Consider the following 22,829-nt stretch of genomic DNA (forward strand, 5'->3'; position numbering starts at 1 on the left):
GTATATATCCAATACTAGGCAATGGATGTGTTTTCTGTGCTGTGGTCCGACCCGACACCACACAAGGACAAGCAAACAATAATTGTCAGTTCAGTCGCAGTTAGATTGTCATTTGAATGGCTGCCTGTGAAGATAAGACTTCATGTGTGCTGTTAAAAATTCGTTGCCAGGATGCGACTTGTGAAGACTGAGAAGAGTTAGCGTGTCGTAATGATTTGTGAAGAGAGTAGATTAATGATAGCGCTGTAATTTATTGTTATTACGAGTGATTGTAAAGGATCGAGCAATAAATCCAATCATCCAATCCAAAACCCGTCATTATTAGTCACAGCCATAAACACGTGACAATAAATAAGCAATGGAAATTTTTCCAAACTCGTTAATTATATTCATATTATAAGTTCTAATTTGTCGTTTTGTAACCAATATATACGATAAAACATCGTCAAATACAGCATAACGAAGCAACAATCGATAAAGCGGCTGACAGCAACAATACATCACAGTAAGAAATCGGGAATTGAATTTCGGATCTCCCGGTAGGCGTTGGTCCGAGTCCTTGCTCAATGCTGTATAATGCATTTCAACTGTCGATACGTTTCGAGAAGAGACACTCCCGTTTGTGCACTCCCTGTCACGGAGGGCGGCATTAACTTTTTTCAACGGCATATTAATCACGGTTCGCTCACTCGCTGCTCAACTGTTTTAATTCCAGTAAAAGTTGAACGTGGTGACAGGGATCTCCACCAGAGAGCTCTAGTTTGTTTCCAAACAGTTATGAATATGTTTTAGAGATAATACAGGTTCTGGTACTGCTACTGTCTGTCTAAAACATCTCTGAGAATGCGTCACGCCTTGAGCAGGCAACCTTATGGAAGAGAAGTCCTCTATATTTCCTGTCGTATGTTTAAAATAGAATATTGTGTCATGTACACTCGTTGCAAGGGAAAGACCGAGAAATAAGTAGCTATGCAATAGCCTCTTTTAAGCAATGACTCTGTAAACAACGGCCGTTACTGGACAATAGCCGCTATAGATTCGTATAACGCAAAAATGGAGTAACTTGGAAGTGATGTTCTCTACGCGGTTCGTGCGATAGCAATAAGCTGTAACAACAGAAATGCCTCACATGCAGCCCTCCCATTGTTAACATCAAAATTTCGCCTTAATATAGCCCTCTGAACGTTAGCAAAAACAAACAAACAACAATCCGATCATATGCTCTATCTTTACCAGAAGGACAAGCGGGCATTGCCTGGGAACCTTCAAAATCGGAGATATAGTTTCTCCCCCCCCCCATGTAGTGTCTCTCACTACGACCACCACTTCTTCTCTCTCTCTCTGTTGGGAGAGGTGGAATTCCTTGTGAAGGAGGGGTCAAATATCTCCACTGTAGCCCTGCGAGTCTTAGGAAGCAATGAGTCACCCGGGACTCGGACCTGAGAATGACTGCGCTGACGAGGACCAGCAGCAATTGTAAACGACAGAGAGGATGTTACATAATGACTATAACCTGTTCAATTGGATAACAATTCTGGCCTGGGGTATCAAGGGGTTTGTCGCCAAGACGAACTGGAGGTAAACCGGAAGGCGTAAAATTACTCTGACTGTGGGAGAGGTGCTTTCTGTATGGTCCGTGCCGAGGCTATATAAAAATAAGCAGCTGGGATTACTAGAGTGCCTTGAGATGGCGGTGAGAAGAGTAGGAGGTTGGTGTGAAATGACCGCCAGCCCGGTAGTTAGTTGTGAGAAAGTAGCTCTCCAGTAAGGACATGAACATGGAAGCTGAGGAAGCTACGGCGTTGTAGTCATTACCAGGAGACAACTGATGAGGATACAGCAGACAGAGAAGACTTCATATGTGCTGCAATGAACTGCAGAGTCACTTGTAGTTACGTTCTGTAAGAGTTCTGTAGACCCTGTCTACAGTCACACTAAGTGACGTGGCAATATAGTAATTTCATAATGATGACGTCGTAATCTACGTCATCATCTGACGAAGCAACCTTCAAGATATTCTAGATAGAGTATAGTCAGTAGGATTTTACTGAACAACGGTGGAAGAACTGAAGTGGTTATTTCGAGTAGAACTTACTCTTTGGATTTACTGTCGTCTTAGACTTCTTTCCTGCCCTCTTCACGACAAACGTTAAACCTTTTCTGTTATTTTCCTTTTTCCCCATTTATTCACTTTCACCTCTCTTTAAACTATCTCCAGTCCTTTCAGTCTGGTGCTTTCCACTAATCTCCCACATTCTGGCTTACTTTCAAAACGTTCTTAACTGTTCTTCGATTCTACGAACCGACCAGCTAAGCAACTAAGCTGACTAACTAAATTAACTGGCAACTAATTGGGGAACGCGTCAATACGTTTGGTTGAGGCATTATGATACAAACCGGAAGGTCGCGGATTCGATTCACGATGAGGTCATTATTTTTTTTTCAGTTGACCTATTTTTTCCAGCCGCACTGTGGCCCTGGGGTGACTCAGCCTCTAACACAAATTAGTACCAGGAATCTTCCTGGGGTAAAGGCTGGCCAATATGTAAGGCTGACAACCTCACTGCTATTTGTGAACCGACTGTTTAGAGAAAATGTGGGGGCCTCCAGGGCCTGTTATAGGGACAGGTTTACCTTTCCTTTACCTTTTACAGTAAATAATTAGCCCATTAACTAGATAATTAAGCAAACAACAAAGACACTAACACACTGACTGACAAATGAACTAAATTTGTAACTACGTAACGAGTTACTCAGGTGTGTAACATAATTGTATCAAAATATACTAGCATAATGGCACTGTTGTAGTTCAACCGATAACATTCAGTATTTAAATCATAGTTTGCCCTCGGTACATGTAGATCTGCGTAAAAGAAAGACCTCCATTCAGATGCCATACTGCTTCACAGTTCTGGTGAACTCAGGTGCCGTTACTTATTAACGGCGCTGTCAACAGATCAGATTTTACTGCACATATTCTGTGGAAGGAAGCGGTTGTGACTAAAACCGGTGCAGTGTCCCGAAATTTGCATTCGACTGTCTGAAGAAACTCACGTACAATTTAGACGGGATAGCCGGTCAACGGGCCCCGGGATCTCGTCAATATGAAGGGGGGGGGGATGCTAACCACTTCAGCGTCAGGCTTATAGAGGTTGTAGAGCTACAATGTTACAAACGAAGCAGGTACAATAGGTGTCTTCTTATGAAACCCAGTGACAAGAGTTAAACCTATTGACCACCTTTACAGAATGATCTTAACCCGTAGATCAGCTTCATAGATAAATATTTATCTTGCAAATACACTTACAAACAAGGGCTTAACCTGCAGATGAGCTTTACAGATAAGCGCTTGACGTTCAGATTAGCCTTAAACAAGAATATATTCAATGTATGTGTTTCAGAAACATGAACTTTAGCTGCAGACTAGTCTTATACACCAGTGTTTAACCTTAGCACAAGAGTTTAGCCTGATAAAAGAGACTAACTTGCTAATTATATACTTAAATCAATAATTAAGTCTGCATATTACTTACACAGAAGAGCTCAAACTGATGATTAGCCTTAAAACAAGAAATTAGCCTTCCAAACAAGATATTAACCTGCAGATCATTCTTACAACAAAGAGTTTAGTCTGCAGATTACACTTACAAATAAGTGCGTCATCTGCAGAGTAACCTTAAAAAAAGTGTTTAAACTACAGTTTAAGCTCACAAATAAAAGCTTAACTGGGCAGACTGGCCTTGAAACAGGATTTTAGCCTACAGATTAACCTAACAAATAAAAGCTTAACCTTGTAGATTGGCCTTAAAACAAGATTTTAGCTTACAGATTAACCTCACAAATAAAAGCTTAACCTTGCAATTGGCCTTAAAATAAGATTTTTAGATTAACCTCAAGAATAAAAGCTTAGTCTGCAGATTGGCCTTAGAACAAGATTTAAGCCTACAGATTAATCTCACAAACAAGAGCTTAACATGGGGATTGGCCTTAAAACAAGAGTGTCAGATTAACCTTACAAACAAAATTTTAGCCTACAGTTTAAATTACAATAATAAGCTTAACCTGCAGATGTCCTTAAAGCAAGAGTTGAGCCTACAGATCAATCTCACAAACAACAGCTTAACATGGGGATTGGCCTTAAAACAAGAGTGTCAGATTAACCTTACAAACAAGATTTTAACCTAGAGTTTAACTTTACAATAATAAGCTTAACCTGCAGATGGCTTCAAAGCAAGAGTTGATCCTACAGAATAGCCCTACAGGCAATAATTCATGCTGCGGAGTAGCTAAACAATCCTCAGTTACAGCTCTACATGCACCCAGTACCAATACTGAAATGTGTTATGATACAGTGTCACTGTCGTGAGGAGGGGGGTTTAATCCTTCTACGAATTGTGATGGCAGTGGAGGAAGTGGCCTGGCGGGAGTAGGCCTTATGTTTACTTTTTTGAAGTTAGAACCACAACTCGGGCAGGGGTGTTCAGCCCTCAGATATAAATCCATCGTGAACCTTCCACAGAACCCTCTACATTACAATGCGCAGTGCAGTGGCCATATGGAAACCGGAAGCTAATCTTTTGGACACCCCCTGCTGGCGCATGTTTGCCTTGTCTGACCTCATGGAACACAAGTGCAATCTCTCTCCCTCTGCGAAATTTTATGAAAGCAAATTATAAAGGTCGTCATTCATCAATGAGGCTTTGAAGATCAAAGAAAATATTTAAAAATTCGGCTACTACGTCAAAGAAAACACGTTCTGTCCCTGTTACAAAAGCTAAGCGGTTAATACTGTTTTGGGAACTAATCGGTGCTTATTGTGATAATCATACGAAGTAAACCGTATGGACAAAATTAAACTTTCCTTTAACGTTAAAGTTATGGCACTTACCTCAAACGGAAATGTTGGTCATCCATGGAAAAGTGATAATGCCGCGTAATGTTCCTGTGAGACACAACACATGAACTATTTCTGCAGGCAGAATATCTCAGAGCATCTAATCACGAGGCCATAAAACCGAACAGATATCTATCACTGCTCCAACTTTCGCACTGGCAATTTGTCATCCAAAAACTGGTTTTACTACTGATAAATTGGCTTTGGAATTGGCTGTGTTGTCCCAAGTTCCCTTCAAAATATTCCCTAGACAGCTCTGGCCTTGAGAAACTAATGCAGCAAGAGCACACACTTTGCTTTAATCGGCTGCGCCTCCATTTTCTTACTGTTGGAACTGGGGCGCTCCTGGTGGCAGCAAGGCATAGTAACAACTACGTAAGCCTCATACCACAAATCAAAATACGTAAGTCAAGTTTCTTGAGCTTCCTATGGGAGTTTGTAGCTTTTAATGTGTTTAACGACGCTCTCAGTAACTGAGATCATACGTCTGTAGGATCGAAGGACCATTAGGAGAGAGGACGAGAAGCAGACGAGAAGACAAAATGCTCTGAACTGAATGGTAGCAAGCATTACCCGAGTTCAATCTCCTCTTAATTTCCTCCTGAATCAGGGTTTGATCTGTTATCATTGTTCCCAAATATCTGAACTATGCCACATTTTCAAAACATCTGTTTCCTGTCTTTATGTCATGATTTTGCCCTGCATTTTGGTGACGAGACAGCAACATATACTTAGTTTTCTCTGTGTTAACTTCTAGACCAACCTCCTTACTAGTGTCAGTTAAAGTCTGTGTGTTTTTCTTTATGGTATCTACAAGTATGTTATCCCCCAGTCGATTCATATCATCGGCATAAACCAACAGCCGATGTGTCCCGTTTAATTTCAGTCCCACCTGGTTTTCCTGGACCTTCATACTGGCATATTCGTTGAAAAGGAGTGGCAATAAAGCATCTCCTTGTCTTAGACCATTCTGGATAGGAAATTTATCAGACAAATATTTACCTATAGGGACTTTACTATAAGTTTCATTTAAACACATTTTAATCAGCTTAACTAGTTTCATGGGTATCCCAAACTCTATCAGAATATTGTACAATACTTCCCTTCCTACTGAATCATAGGTTTTCTTGAATTCTACAAATAGCTGATGTACTGTCTCATTGTACACCCATTTTTTTTCCAGTATCTGACGAACGCAAAAGATCTGATCTGAAGTTGATCTGTTACGTCGAAACCCACACTGATGATCCCCAATAATTTCTTCTATGTAAGAACTTTTTTTTTATTGCTCGTAGGGTGGGACTAAGTCCCTTTTCTGGGCTATTGTACCAGCCCCAGATGATAGGTGAGGGTGATTGTGGAGCAATTGGTGGAATGAAGATTGTCAGGGGAAACCGAAGTACTCGGAGAAAACCTGTCCCAGCGCCACTTTGTCCACTACAAATCCTACTTGACCAGACCCGGGATTGAACCCGGGCCGCTGCGGTGGGAAGCCAGAGGCTAACCGCTTGAGCTATGGCGCGGCCATGTATGGACTAACCTTGAGAGAAGAATATTGGATAAAATTTTGTATGAAGTTGATAGCAGTGATATCCCCCGATAATTACTGCAGTCAGTTTATCACCCTTCTTGTGAACTGTTACAATAATAGACTTCTTTCACTGATCTGGCAATTGCTGGATAGCGTGTTTGAAATTTGGGTGAAAAACTTTTAGGTGTCGCTGGCGTTGGTAACCCATCTTTCATAGTTCCATGGCACGGAAGCAACCGATAAGGTTCTCATAATGTTAGACTATACAGATTGCTATAATCTGGGGATGTGACACCGTGTAGTTTGGTATACGGGTAGGAGAAATTCCGCAAGAACTTCCTAATTCAATAATCTATCAAGAAGTTGGGGGTAGCAGGTTCCTATACAATAATGGTTTGTATGTACCAAACTACACGGCATCACATCCCTGAAGACTGTAATCTTAATATTCAGAGCTGTGAGAATATGAAATATACGTCTAACTTATTCAACGAATGTATGTATTCTTGGTTTAACAAATTTGCTTCCTTCAAAGGATAAAATTTTCTAAGGTTGAACTTTGGTAAGATCTAAAAGTTTGTGACGCTGGTGCATTAACACAAATATTATTGCCTGGCGTAGAGATGTTATACGTGACTTTTAAGATCGGTTTTGGATTGGATAATTGGATTTATTGACAGCTTATCCATACAAGTCGAGACTAGGGACAATACAGCTCTATCGCTTTTCTACACACTTTCCAGTTCACCGTTACGCACGCAATAGGGTTCTCAGCATCCTGTTGCCGTATCCTGCCAACGGATTTGTAACAATTTCACTGTAACTTAAAATCACACATTAAGCCTTCTTTGCGTAGTCTAATTCTTTCCTTGCCATCACATTCGACTACTATTTTCAGAAGTCGACCAAATTCTTGACAACAACTAACTCAAATGAACGCTTCTTCAACTGAACTCTCTCAGCTTCTAACAACAGACTCAATGCTACTGATGCTAGTTAAAGTTACATTGCGACTGACCGTTAGTCAGTCAGTATGTCTTGGTGTCGAGTCCCATTTGGGGCTCATGACCAATATTAATTATTACCGTTTGACAGTTACGGTTTTTTTTTTGTGGAGCGCCTTCTCTGACGAGAGGACGGGTCTGTCTTTTATATATGCTGCTGGTCCTTGCCAGCGCAGTCTTACTCGGGTCCGAGTCCCTTGGGACTCGCGACCATATTTTACTGTCTCAGAATTGAGACTTCCCTTTTCGTCGCCTCCTACGACTCGCAGGGTTATGGTGGAGGTATTCGACCCCGCCTCCACACGGGGTAATCACTCTACTGCTGCCAGCTTCGGAACTGCTCTTTATAATTTCTTTGCACGGACCACGCAGAAAGCACAGTCTGTATTATTAAGGAGGCATGTTTATTGATACGTTGCCTAGCAATGGACGTCATATTTTTGCTCGCGGTAGCATCCGCGGGAATGTGTTTATTGAGACGTTGTCTAGCAATGAGTATACACATCATATTTATTTATGGACATTATCCATTGTCCTGTTTTTATCTAAAACATCATCATGTTTTTTTTAAATAAAAACAAGTTGTTTTAGATAAAAGCAGGACGACGGATAATGTCCAGAAACAAAATATTTGTGTTGAATGTTACGGTGATGATGAATAAGTAAACCGTAAGGGATGTGAGAGGAACCGACTGTAACCTAATTTGAGTTACAGTCCTGACAATTGACTGGAGGGACAAAAAACTGTGAAATATCTCAGTCAGAATTGCTTGGCCCCTGGTCGATAACTGGGCGCGTGGCTGCCGGAAACTGAAGCCCAAATGCTACTCACTGAACTGCGGCAGTCGATACGATAGTTCTAAAGTGCGGTACGGTGCCCAGACTCCAATGTGGATCGAGTGCAGAGTGAAAAGAGCGACTGGTTGTGGTCTCCGGAGTACAGAAATCAACGGTAAAATTCCATGCATCGGGCCGAGATTCAAACCAGACCCATTAAATAAAAACGAAGAATTCTCAGGCGAGCAGCCGTCCACCTCGAATTATGAATGAGGGAATCATCGAAACGTCGGATACCAACTCCGAATTGCCACGTCTCATCGCCCGAGAAGACTAAATTGCATACTGTTGTGAAAACTCCAACTCAAAGACAGAGCCACTAAGTGGCTTGGGTGTGCAACAGATCAGGCATATAATCGACAGCTTCCCACCGCGGCGTCCTGGCTTCGTGCCCAGGTGAACAAAATGGCACTGGGGCAGGTTTTCTCCGAGTACTTCGATTTCCCTTGCCAATTCGAATTCCACCGACTGCTCAACACTCATCATCTATCATCCGGGGGTGGTACAATAGGCCAATTAGTGGCTGACGTACCAAGTGGATTCAGTCTCAACTGACCTATTGTACCAGCCCCGGATGATAGCTGATGAGTGTGGAACAGTCGCTGGAATGAGAATTGGCAGGAGAAATCGATGTACTCGGAGAAAACATGCCACAGTACCACTTCGTTCACCACAAACCCCACATGCCCTGACCTGGGCTGGAACCCGGGACGCAGCGGTGTGAAGCCGGCGACTATCCGCCTGAGCTACGGCACGGCCTAACAAGCCAGTTAGTGGCCGAGTACCAAGTGGACTCAGTCTCACCCCACCGCAAGAAAAAAAACAGACTAAGAGCTTTATAATTGAAGTAGCAGACTCATTTCCATGGATTGCGAAGTACAGTGCTTTATGTAATTGTTTTCTTGCTTTTTTTAAATAAGTAGGCTTACGAGTATGAACCACAGAAACTGGGATAGTTCAGTCGAAAGTTCGATGATCTACGGGCCGGATGGCCGCGGTTTGATTTTTCTCTTGTTCCTATGTCCAGACCGGTTTTGGGACCGTTTCAGCCTCCAGTTCAGTGGGTACCGGATAGTTGTTTCCCCCGGGGGTTAAGTGCCAGGGTCGAGTCGTGGAGGTGACCATCTCCATCCACTGGCGAGGTCCAAAATAGATTCTAAAGTGTCCTGACGATGGTGGATAACACGCAAAATGACTGGGGTTTTGGACTTTTACCACCGCCCGGAATCCTAGGAAACATAAAACACGACGTTTCGGAAACTTGATCTGTTTCCGTCTTTAGCCGAGGAATAAAGACGCCTACACAACTGGGCCCCTTAGAAATAGTTAATCTCAATCCCTATACAACTCCTGCCACGATTGACCCAACTATTTCAATATATAAGACTAGACTAGTTCAGCGGGAGATAACAAGAAACCATAAAATAAAATTTGAGATAGAGCATGCACATGCGTGGAACTAGGATAGAAGCGGAAGTAGAATTTTGTGTTAGAAACCTAGCCGACAAAAAACCAAGTGCATGAGCACCAATGCGAAGAAATGTAAAAAAAAAATGTGAAGACAAGTAACATCTACCAGTAGTGTCATCTGTGGAGTAAAACCTGAACACTCCACAGATGATACCAGTGGTAGATGTTACCTGGCTTTACAAATTTCTCTTAAATACCAAATATGAACAAAATTCATCCAGCCATTCCGGCGTCAGCGAGGGTTAGAACTATACATATATATACCTATACAGACGACATTCAGAACACTATACTTCCGTATTCAAGAACATGGGAAAACGTCTAAACCTGGACTGATATTTTCGCTATCATTACACCTTCTTATATGGCCTATGTATACCACTTCCGCGAGAAAAAAAAACAATAGCAATATATCTGTAGGAACTTGATGAGTTGTGTGATTGTGTTGAAAGACACTTTCTGTTAAGGCATGTTTTGCCCACGGAACTTCAGAGACGGAGCTCGGTCCAATGAGCGCGACCTGCACATGCGCAGTAGCCGCAATGCCCGTAGCAATTTTTATTATGTTCTAATTCCAGGCGGTTCTTTGCCCCATTTCAGCAATAAATTAGTATAATGGCCAAGTTATTTTACAGATGGCACGTGGATATGTATCTCAGTGGGTCGCAGGGTGAGGGAAGTCCAATTCCATAAATATTCCAGTTCTAGACAATTTTTGGTATTTCTAAACCAAAAGTTACAGAAAGATTATACAGGCTAATTAGTAATGAGGCGTGAGATGTTTGGTATGTAACCAATTAGTTAGCTAACAATGTAACTAACTAACTAACTGACATACTTACATACTAATGTACTAACTAAATATATCAATGAAGCAGAATAGGATTTTATTTATTGTAGCGTAGCTATTTGAGGCACTATGCTAAAAGCCGGAAGGTTACGGGTTCGGTTCCCGATGAGGTCTTTGGATTTTTCATTTTACCTAATTCTTCCAGCCGCACTATGGCCCTGGGTTCGACTCGGTCTCTAGCAGAAATAATTACCATGAATCTTCCTGGGGGTGAAGAGCGGCCGGCGCGTAAGGCTCACAATCTCACAGCTGACTGTCTAGAAAATGTGGGAGCCTCGACGTCTCACAACCCTATGGGACTCTACGGCCTGTTATATTGACATATTTTATTGTTTATTTAACAACGTTAATGAAAGTTGCTCGTGTAATGACTGAAATGGCATGGTTATTTATAAAATAACCAATGTGCAGGAAGTGGTCGTGGCCAAGTTTAATACATTATCTCGGAATTTGTCTGGGCGGTCTCAGGAAAACCACGGAATACAACAGTATATATAGGCAGTGTAACGGCCGAGATTCGAACCAGGCATTTCCCAAATACAAGGCTCTAGCATTATCGGTTTGAGATATCTTTCTCCGTTAAAGCTGTAGCTGAGAAGCTAGCAGTTGGTTAGCTAGTTAAGAAACCACCTGCCTTCTATGGAACCCAAAATTTCACTACTGTGATCGAAGGATCATGGGGGGGGGGTCCTCTGATTTTAGTCGTTGATTTGCAGATTAATTAATTTTTAAACTGGTTCTACATACACACATAACAAGTACAGTTGTCTCTGCGTAATTAAGGATATGCAGGAATACATGCAGTTTTGATCTCGAAACAACATGGAAGAGAGTGGTCAGCAATACACACCGGCCGCTTTTTGAGCCAGAGTTGGTGAAAATTTCTTGCCTCTGCCTGGAATGGAGCCTTGGTTGTGTAGCTCATAGACTAGTCACTATACTGACTGAGCTATCATAATAATTTATAATCTTCATTTAAGATTTCTGCCGATCACAGTAGCCAGGAAGTCTAAAGCATGAGCTGTCTTCTCCTGCTCAAACACTGGAATCGTGGCTTTGAATCCCACTCAAGACAGGGACGTCTGTATTGTGTGCGTTTATTCTGTGTCTGTGTTGTTCTGTGTGTAGGTGGAGCCCTTGCGACGGGCCGATCCCCCGTCCAAGGAGTCCTACTGACTGTGTATAGGATCAAGAAACTGAAAAGGGACCAAGGTCCAACAAAGGGCTGTAGAGCCAAAATAATAATAATAATAATAATAATAATAATAATAATAATAATAATAATAATCACCATCATTATAATAAAAACTTAAGATATATAGGGTAATGAGACCTAGATGAAGAAGGGCCGGACATGTAGCTGTAAGGTATGAGAAATTCATTCTACGGTAAAGGCAGTTTGGTACATGCAGAGGTAGATGGAAGGATGATAATGAAATGTATCTTAAGGAAAGAAGGTGAATGGATGGAAATGATTCTACTTGTTCAGGATGAAATCTAATGAGGAACAAACGCAAACACCAGCACTGTATGAAAATTGGAAGCTTTTTGATCAACTGAACGACTATCAGCTTTCCAGCAAGAAATGTGGAACCATGAAGCAGGATAAGGTTTGTCAGGAGGGTTCATTTCTTGACTCGATTAGGCTTCGCCATTTGGAACGTATCCTCTAAAAAAGCCCAACCGGTTAATGCTGTTTAAGGAAACAGTGGCTGTTTATTGCGAGAACCATACGAAACACAAGTACGATGTGTGGGCAGAATGCAGAGTTATCTAATATTAAACCAGGTGGTACACACAGTTACCACCAGCCATTGAAGCATCAATTCTGTTACTCACATTCAACGTCGACAATGATCCGCTTGCTGACGGACGGTGGCACGCCGTTGGTGGCGATGCACAGGTACGCGCCCATCTCCGTCCGGCTAATGCGCGTCAGGTTCAGCTGCTCGCCATCGTACACGTTCACTGCAACAGTGGTACCACCTCGTTACAGGGCTGACAACTGCCCCAAATATACCGACATTTTACCAACCTGCTCACACACAAGAAAATCAGGAAATACTACGTCAGCCGTGCAAATTAAATTAATTTTAAATACGGCGCCGAAGCATATTATGCGAAGTTGCTTTCCTGAGAACTTCGCATAATATAAGAAAATAGCGTGGTTCACAAGATACTGTTAAAGGATGTAGGGTATTTCTGCTTACCATCTAAAGTGGGGCCGCAATGTGGTAAAAAGTAAATGTTCTCGCCCTGCGAATTTTGAAACAGATACGTGACTCTCGCCGTACTTTTTGGATTTATTTTATTTCGAACTATGCGCATAAGGTGATATTTGATTAATATTTTTATGTCGTGCTATAACAAATTTGCATAAAATGCCGCCGAACTGTATTTCTGTTTACTATCAGACCTGATGATGATCATATTAGTCGAAACATGTAGCGAAAAAATTTTAGAAGTGATTAACGTTTAGTACATTTTATAGAACGTAGTGTTACAGGTGAGACTGTAAAAAGCTAATCGACACTAAGGGAAAAGTGCAACATGACGCTGCAATATAATGCTAACATAACATAATCTAACCTAACTTAACCTAACCAGACCTAACCTAACCTAACGAAACCTAAGCTAACTTAACGTGATCTAACTAACTCAACCTAACCGAACCTATCAGAACCAAGATAACTTAACCTAACCTAACCAAACACAACCAAAGCAAACCTATCCTAACCAAACATAAACTAACTTAACATAAAGAAAGCAGTCTTCTGGGATTTGGCACCGTGTATATGTGGTGTTAACCGACGTTTCGGAGGAACGTATCGCCTCCATCTTCAGGGTAGAAGAAAAAGTATAAGAAATCTGCAAGCGACAAGACCGTGAGAACCGGTAAANACAGCTCTTTCGTGTTATATGGAGACTTACTGGACACGCTTCATATGTTACTGAGTGATTACGATCTTGCTCAGGATAGAGAATGCTGGCGAACTGTTTTAAACACGTAAACACACACTCGGCTTCCATAAAAGCCGAGGTGAAATTTTTCACTGGATTAGCGACTATTAGCTTGTGAATACGAACCGTGCGCCATGGTGTTACTAGGCTGTGATTATGAAGAATGAATTTTGTGTGTGTGTGTGTGTGGTTGGAAGTGGTCATGGACGATACTATATACACAGTCTCCTGGAAGGACTGAAGTACAGTAGCTTAGCAGAATAGTCGATCATCGATACTAGAAACGGGTAATTCCCGAATGGATACTACGAGTAGTATCGCTATTTGTCAAGTGGTTTCGAAAATATGGGGGAAGGGTGGAAAAAAAGGGAGAAGAGAAAGTAAAGGGGTAGCGGGACTGCATTTTCGGGTGAAGCGGAAGGAGAAAACAATTTCCAAATTTAAAGGTTCCGAGACATGATCTGTTGGGTAAATTGGTGTTGGCACTTGCCAGCGCAGTCATTTTCGGTTCAGAATACCGCGAGACTTATTATCACATTTTACACTCTCCAGAATCTGGAATGACGTTCCTGTAAACAGTACCTGCAAATTCATTTCGTACCTCTCAGAAAACACACTGCGTATGCATTACACGAACCATCCGGTTAATGCAGTTGAAGGAAATAATTGGTCTTTATAGCAAACATCATATGAAACACATAAACTCATTATGTGGGCGAAACGAAGATTTTCTGAAAGTCAGAGTATATGGTATATATAATTACCACTGGAATTTAACCCTAGAAGTTCTAGCTTTTGTACTTACAGTGCAAAGGCCGCCATTTTAGGTTACCACAACTTCTCTTCTTGAATGGGGAAATAATAGAAAAGTAAACAAGAATTTCAAATATGTATGAAAAGTTTCTCCTCGGTGTTCATTTGACTACGCAATTCAGATTAACACTCAAAAGATGGCGAAATTTGTCAGACAGAGAAGTCTCTGTAAATGTCGACGTTTTCGACCCTTGGCATGTAATAGGAATAAACAATTAAATGTTTGTGAAGTTTTGGTGAGATAAGGTAAAGTCCCTGTGCTCAAGTAATTAAGCACTACGCCATGACGACGTGTTTTCTTGACCTCGGCACTAGTTGGAGGTGAGTGGTCAGCTTCATACCCTGACCGCTTTAACCCTGGGGAAAGAGCCCCAGGTACCCATTAGATAGGAGACTGGGTGGACCCCAGAGCCGGTCTGAACATGGAGAAATTACAATTTTTGCCTCCACCGGTATACAAACCCCTTGGTCGTCTAGCCCGTAGCCAGTCACTATACCAACTGCGGTATTGAAGTTTTGCTATGTTGATAAAGTCTTAACTAAAAACAACAAAGAGAAAGTCTGTTGGTTGGTTAGTTGAGGTCTCTGCTGTAAGTAACAAGTTTGTGAAACAAGATTTTATCAAATCGGTAAGAATTTTCGTCGCCGCGTGAAGGGACGCGATTCTGAGAGTCAGAAGGGCTCCACGCGCTCGAGTCACTGAGAGCGCTACCCGCCGCTCGAGTGCTGTCTGCACATAATCATAAATATTTATGACACGTTATCTTAGAGTCGCCACGTTGCACTTAGACTGCTCAGGTGGAATCATGTTACATGCCACTTCTCTTCCACTCACAGGGGTTTACAAAACGTGATTAGATTTGATAGTGTAAGTGGTTACTAAATGCGTCTAAGAAACATGCTACCCTCATCCTGGTGGTACAAGTCAAGACGCTTACAACTAAAACCAAGACTTCGACGTTTGTTTCGCGAAGATGGAGGTAATACATTCCTCCGAAACGTTGAAAAACACCAGCGCTACCATAACTCAGAAAACCGCAATCTTAATTATGAAGATTGGTGTTTTCTAGGGTGTAATACCGTGTAGTTTGGTAGATATTTACTGATTATTCAGAGGAACCTGCGCCATCATCTCTACCATGAGGATGTAGGTAGCAGGATCGTTCAAAATGTTGGGAAATTTCTACTAGAATGTATGACGTCATATCCAAGAGTATATCAATCTCCATTCTTTTTTCCTGCTCTGATTGCTTCCAAATTTTTCTTTCTATATATTTGCTTCCTTTCTTCTCTCTTACATTGTTCTTGTATCTTCTTCCATTCTTTCGTCCATTGTTTCCTCACCTTCTTCCTTTTAGTTATCTTCCTCATTTCATTTCTTTCCTTTGCCTTTTCTTGTCTTCCTGGGCTCCGTGTCGCGCAGAATTCTTCTGAAGGCGAATGTGAGAACGATGGATGCATGCCGCTGAAATCGCTACTCCATCCATTTGTGAACAGTTCTCTCCATCATTTTACAATCGATATATACTTCACACCTCACCTGTATAGACTGTCCATGTCACCGAGCAATTCTAAAACACACAAACAATATACAGCGTGTGGCAACAAATATATGTACAGAGTGCGTCAGAAAGGATTGTTGGATTTCAAGTGACCGTTACGCCGCGACGGGGGGAGGCGTAGAGTGGGGGGGGGGCGACCGTTGAGTCGGCGGAAGAAAGCAGTTTCAGTTGGTAACATGGAGTGGTCGGGTGCACAGCGTGCGTTCATCGTAGAGACGTTTTTGAAAAATAGAGTCTGTGATCGCCACTCAACGAGCCTTCAGCACTCATTTCGGCTCGGGCGTCGCGATAGGATCCATACTCGGAACACAATTTTGCGGTGGGTGGCTTCATTTCATGCCACAGGTTCAACCTAGGTTGAACCTAACGTCATTTCGCATCGCGGTGACACTCCTGCGCTGGCCACATGACAGTGCGTCGTTGCTGTACTGAGCTCTCTTACACATTCAGCAATTGTAATGTCTATTGTTGCTACTATTCCCGCTGCTACTGCTGCTGCTGACACTATCACTAATACTGCTGCTGGAACTTTCTTAGTTTTATCAAGTCAAAGCCAAAGTTACTTTACGACTGGCGGTTTACTGCCAATCAGTTCGTCTTTGTGTCAAGCCCCTTGAGGTTCCCGACCAGAGACTTTTTTGCAACTGAACTCTTGTGGCCATAGTCCTTATATAACATCCTCTTTGACGAGAACATGGGTTTGTCTCTTATGAACAGCGAAGTTTCACTTATTCTGTCGTTGCAAACCAAACTGACGTGACAGATTCTCAAGCTTTCGCTTCAGTATTATTTAAAATCGTGATCTTCTGAATAATGACACCGCGTAGTCTGGTACGTGGTTAGATCTTTTCGGAAGAATATACTGTCCGTTAAGGAGCCGTTCATGGGGAGGAGTTAAGACTATAAAACACGTAACTGATTTCATGGAGAATTTCGAGGGGGGAGGGGTATGGGATATTGTAAATCGGGGAAGTGATATAGGTTAAGAGCTACTAGCTGAGTGGTACTGAAGAGACAGAGAAGCCCACAGGATTCTGCTGTTGCATTTATAAAGAAATTGTTTGAATAAAAGCAGACGGTCAGTTACAGCAAGTAGCCTTGAGTTTTACCCTGTAATGTGAACATTTTATACTATTCTGTAACAGGCAATTGCTTTGCTGTGCACTGTAGCGTGGATCCTCCAGCGAAACACAAGCATGTCAAAATTGTTCGAATTTGCTCACTTGTGCAAAGTGAACATTGAGCTACAGGTCCCTAGCCCTGCATGGGACGTACCCTGTAACTTTTATCAAACTGTAAACATTACAATTTTCAGGAAAAGTGATAACAATTTTGAAACTTGAAATTAGTTCATGTTGTACATAAAATTCAAATTATCCAATAGAATACTACCTTTCGGGATGTGATTTTTTTTTAAATTTGGTAACATTTTACAAAGGTTTCAGGGTACCGTAAAGGCTCCTTCTTCAGGGTCCAATAATGAGCAAGCAACCAGAGAGAAACAAGTTTGTTGTTTATTTCTTCTTGGTTACTTCGCTTACAATTCGACTGGAAGATGGAAGCATTATTTTCCTCATAAACGTCGGTGAAATTTTGCCGGACTGTACGGCGTCACACCACTGTCTTAATCACCATCGAAAGAACTTAAGAGATGACACATTTCGATATTGAGAAGTATTGACGTGGGCTCTAATCCACTGACTTAATTTAAAAATTTGGTGACATCTTTAGTTACAATTAAGGCAGGAAAAATATGACGTCATAGAAATGTCACATGTCCGCGTGTTCATTAGGGCCAATTACATGAGTTGGGAAATTTATTACAGTGTTAGTATTCGCAATAAATATGCAGTGTACGTTTCTGCTGCCATGGTTACAGACACGAACATCGGTTTGGGTCCTACAGAGTGCACAAAAAGTGCAGTTGTCAGCTCGGTGCCGATTCACTTCCAACTAGGAAAACGAAATCAGTGCCCACGTGTACAGTTCAGTGGTAAAAATCGTCAGACTTTTATTTTAATCTTTTGTCCCCAGGCTATAAAAACATTTTTTTAACAGACACATCGAATTTAGAGCATGAGGTACCGCACAGTGGGGGTACAGTGTCAAATTAAAAATAAAACTGATCTCATAAACCTAAGTTTATTTTTTTCAAAATAAGCGAAGTATGATATTAATAAGCCCTGGGAAGAACTAATCGCCTACATTACTTTAATACTATAAGGACAGCATAGAAAACGATGCGTCCAAAAATTCTTCTATTTTTGTTTGTGTATTTGCTGCAACGGTAACGTTTTATCGAGCTGTTGCCTAGCAACGGTAAGGGGATACACGTGTAGACACACAGACTGATTTGAAGGCTGTATAGAGCAGCCTTTGAAATGTGTTGAGGTGCAATGATATACATACCAAATTTCATAGGGATTGCTTCAGGCAGTGAAATACTGATAGAGGGGTTAAATATGATGATCTCATAAGCCTACTTTTATACTTTGAAAATAAGAAATGTAGACTAAAAATGGATTCAAGAAAAAACGTTTAAATGATTAACAATTCTGACTGAAATTCAATGCAGTGGCTCAATCCAGATCTTGGTGTGGTAAAAATTCCGCAAATTCCTGATTCATTTTCATATGGGTCAAAATGAATTTCATTGTAACAAATTCTGGAAACTTGGCAACTACGCGTCGCCCTTGTTGCTTGATTAATCAGGATAATGTAGTGAACAAGCCCTACAAATATTCCGACTTGGTTTGAGGCAATACAGTTATTCTGTAACGAGTTCCCGCCTTCGGTGATGGTGCCACGAAGTGTGAGTAATTTTGCTTTCCTTGCTTTCCGTCCCTTGGTGTGCTCATAACGGAAAGTTGCAGAATCCACGTATCAGATTAGCTACGAGTATGAGTTTCTGCACGCATCTCGAGAGCATATCGCTAAGTATTTATCGGAGCAAACACTGTTTCAGACAAAAGTTGCAAGACAAAGTTAAACAAACACTTCGTTCTTCCAGAAGTCTTGTGGTTTTCCAGATGATTAAACATAAACAATTTCCATGTCATGTCACCCACGTAACTTCGCCAACACCGTACTGAGTATAACGCTTTATAGTCCGTTGAAAGGTTCTGATATCTCCGTATTCAGTGTTGGTTTCTTGCTTGACTTATTCTTTAGTACTGAAAATGGAAACGACATGTCACTCCGAAACGTCAGATGATGTTCAACAAGCTACACTGTGTTCTACCGCAGAACATAGAAATATTCTGCCTACTGAGTTATTTCAATCAAATTTTATGTCGATATAGCTACTGGTTACCAGCTGATGATCGAGGGGTCGGAGTTCGAGTCCCGTTTATGGTCAAGAATTTTCTTTCCTCCACGTCATCTAGACCGGCTTTGGGCCCACCCAGCCTCCTATCCAATTTGTACCAGGATCTATTTCTCCAGGGTTAAAAGCGGCAGGAGCGTGAAGCTGACCACTCACCTCCAGTTAGTTCCCAGATCAAGAAAATATGGGTCTCTTTCCGAATACGAACTGTTATATCGTGCACTCGGACTGAGTAGGGAACACCGTGTAGAAGGGATATTTTCGACCGCTCTATACAAACGCTGCTTCAAACAATTCGTTGCTTGGACATTGCCGTTGGATAGCAGTGGATGCGTTCTGACTCCTGTTGCGGGAACGTTGCTCGTTGCCTAGGAAATCAACCATGATCTCAACCATTCCGGCTTTCTGGTGGAACGACACAAAATTATGCTGCAAGACTGATTCGTAGCCACGGGCCAATATGAAAGCATTTTGGGGCGACACGAGGCCTTCGGGTAAAATATTTCTCCCCCCTAGATCACAGCGTTAAGAAGCCCTCATTTTTTCCACATTACAAGATGGCACAAATAAATTTTGTGTCGCCTGGTTAAGTGTGCTAACGTTGCTCATGTCAGCAGCAGTGTCTGGAGTGTCGCGCTGTATTCTTGAGGCATTTGCCTTGAGTAATTGCAGAGAAGATAGAGTCCATCTGCTGTGAGCACCAGGTTATGTACTGCGCAGTACAGGAAATCTTACGGCAGAAAAATCTTATGTAAAATATATTTAAAATTTCCTCCAGCTTATGTATACAGCAAATACGTTGAGAATAGAAGCTAGTGACTGTTTAATTATGACGTAACGGTCTAGTCACTAACTATGACGCAAACTCTTTCCCATACCAAACTGAGTAGAACAGAAATTTTCTCGTAAATTTTTTTTTGCAGGATTTGAACTTTTCACAGCGGTCACGATGAAGAATGCCGATTTCTGGGATGTGGCCCTGTGTAGACCTCGTATGAACCTACCTGCTGACGCTGGTTCGTCGCTCGTGAATTTGTCTACCCTGAAGATGTAGACGAAACGTCGGTTCACGCAAAATCTACACGACACCACATTCCAGGAGTCGGCATGCTTCCACTTTTACTTTGTTCAGAAGTTGCAGTTTTTTGTTTTCAGAGCTGGCCCTGGTTCGGTGGACGTCTACAATTAAGAGAATGTTGCACGTGTGACATATTGACCCTTTCAAGCCTGAAACTCATCTACATTACGTTTAAAAATTCAGTTCTTAGCTCACAGAAGACATGAAGCTTTTCCATTACTAACCAAGACCAACGGGTTAACGCTTTTAGGACAGTTATCGCTGTTCGTTCTGAGAATAGCACCAGACAAAAATACACTGTGGGCAAAATGATCTCGAAGCAGGCGGTACATATGGTAACCACTGGTATTTAAAGGGCTAAATATACCACTGTAGCACTCCCAGATGATTCGGCATATTTAGATCCGTATTGCGGTACTATGTTACAAACCGGAAGTCGCGGGTTAGATTTCCGATGAGGTCACAGAATTTTTCAATTGCCTTACTACTTCCAGCCGCACTGTGGCCCTGGAATAGACTTGGCCTCTAACGGAAATGAGTACCTGGAATCTTCCTGAGGGTAAAGGGCGACCGGGCACGTAACGCTAACAGCCTCACCGCCATTTGTGAGCCGACTGTCTGGAAGATGTTGGAGCCTCGACGTCTCACAACCCTACGTACCTCCACGGCCTGTTACAGGGATAGCTTTACCTTTCGTCGTGACTAACAGTGACTATATGGCAGGTTTGAAAATCCCAGGAAGACAGAAATTTTCCTCCCTCCTCCACAGTGTTCACACCCCTCTAGGGTCAAACCACTCTCCTGTCCAGTAGCTACGAGGAATGATGTTGGGGTGTGAAGCTGCCAAATTCCTTCCGTCTAGTATCGAGGTTAAGAATGAATGGATCTATACCTCCACTCTTCCCAGAGCACAGGCACTATTTGCTTTACTTTTACGTTCACTGTTGTCACACAAGACACCGATCTGAATGTTTCCCCCAATTTCGTTCCCTCCCCTTAGTGCCTCAGTATCTTGTGAATTTAAAAAGTTTTAACGATGCAAATTTGAGGAATTGAAGCAGAATATCGAATTACCTTCTTGAGAAGCTCGTGTTCATTTCCTTTCTCCTGTAAGCGAGTTGCTTTCTCTATCCACCGTGGAAGGAGGAGGTTGGAGTGGAATATTCATATTGCAGAAACCTATGATACGTGCAGCATGGAACTCATTTATATTGCAGAAGCTTATTCTCTGCAACAGGCAGTAACAAGTCTGATGGGTCATATTTTTATAATGCAGAACACCGTATTGTTCCAAGCGCACATAAAACTTTTGATGTGAATATGTACTATGCGAGACGTTTTACGGCCCTAACAGCAGAATATTTAGCTGCAGGATGTCAGAGCATTTTATCTGACTTATCATTCGAGACACTGAGAAGGAAGAGAAGACATATTTTAGGGGAAATAAGAGGGTTTAAAGTATAGCCTATAGGTCTTTGTGACTGGGTAAAAATCAAGTTAAAACGCCTATCATTAAACCCAATAAAAGTAAATTTGTCCTTATGCTTAACTAATTAAGCACTGCGTCATGAAGACATATGGGGGAGTGGATGTATAGATCCATATTTTCTTGACCTCGGCACTTGTTGGAGGTGAGTGGTCAGCTTCACGCCTCTGCTGCTTTACCCTCGGTACCCATTGGATAGGCTTTGTGGTCCCTGAGCCGGAGTGGACGACGTTGAGAAGAGAACATTCTTGATACTACCGGGACTCGAATTGTGACCGCTCGGTCGTCCAGCCCGTAAACAGCCGCTATACCGACTACGATATCCCGGAGGTAGCGTAGTTGGTTGAGGTATTATGCTACAAGCCGGAAGGTTGCAGGTTCGAGTCCCGATGAAGAGTGTTTTTTTAATTGGACTAATCCTTCCAGCCGCACTATGGCCCTGGGGTCGACTCAGTCTCTAAAAGAAATGAGTACCAGGAACCTTCCTGGGGGGTAAAAAGGCGGTCGGCACGTAAGGCTGACAACTTTACCGCCGTCTGTGAGCCGATTGTCTAGAAGAAGTGGGAGCCTCAACGTCTCACAACCCTACGAGCCTTCACGGCTTGTTACAGGTATAGCTCTACCTTTACCTTCAGACTGTAAATGCATCTCATTAAATGTGGGTAAAATTGTAAACTGGATGAAGACAAATTATGTTGTAACAAATGACAAATTTACAGGTCATCTGATAAACTGGCTTTTGAGATCCTAAAACAATAATATAAGAACGCATAAAGTCACTAAGATAAATATATTAGCCCCGCCTACAGCAACACCACATTGAGACGACACCGTAAGATATGAAAAGGGGATCACTTTACAGGAAGTCACCCAACGTACCATGCAGGCGGAAGCTAAAGATAATATTAAAGCACAGCATTAGAGATTTGAGGTATTTTATATCTTTATTATGGCAAGTAGATAACTACCTCGAAACTAACAAAGACAAGCATCCGTTACTGGTCAACGGTCTGTAAAC

At 42.0% G+C, this 22,829-nt stretch overlaps 1 protein-coding gene across 1 annotated transcript in view; it reads right to left on the bottom strand.

Annotated features, from left to right (window-relative positions):
* Positions 1-22,829, bottom strand: part of LOC111864823 (lachesin) — a 365,620-nt gene that overhangs the window by 110,867 nt on the left and 231,924 nt on the right. Inside the window, exon 6 of the mRNA XM_023852358.2 lies at positions 12,426-12,554. Within this exon, the coding sequence (XP_023708126.1) occupies positions 12,426-12,554 (129 nt within the window). The remainder of the gene's footprint in view (positions 1-12,425; positions 12,555-22,829) is intronic.

This window comes from Cryptotermes secundus, unplaced genomic scaffold (assembly GCF_002891405.2).
Source record: "Cryptotermes secundus unplaced genomic scaffold, Csec_1.0 scaffold1734, whole genome shotgun sequence".
Classification (NCBI taxonomy): Eukaryota; Metazoa; Arthropoda; class Insecta; order Blattodea; family Kalotermitidae; genus Cryptotermes; species Cryptotermes secundus.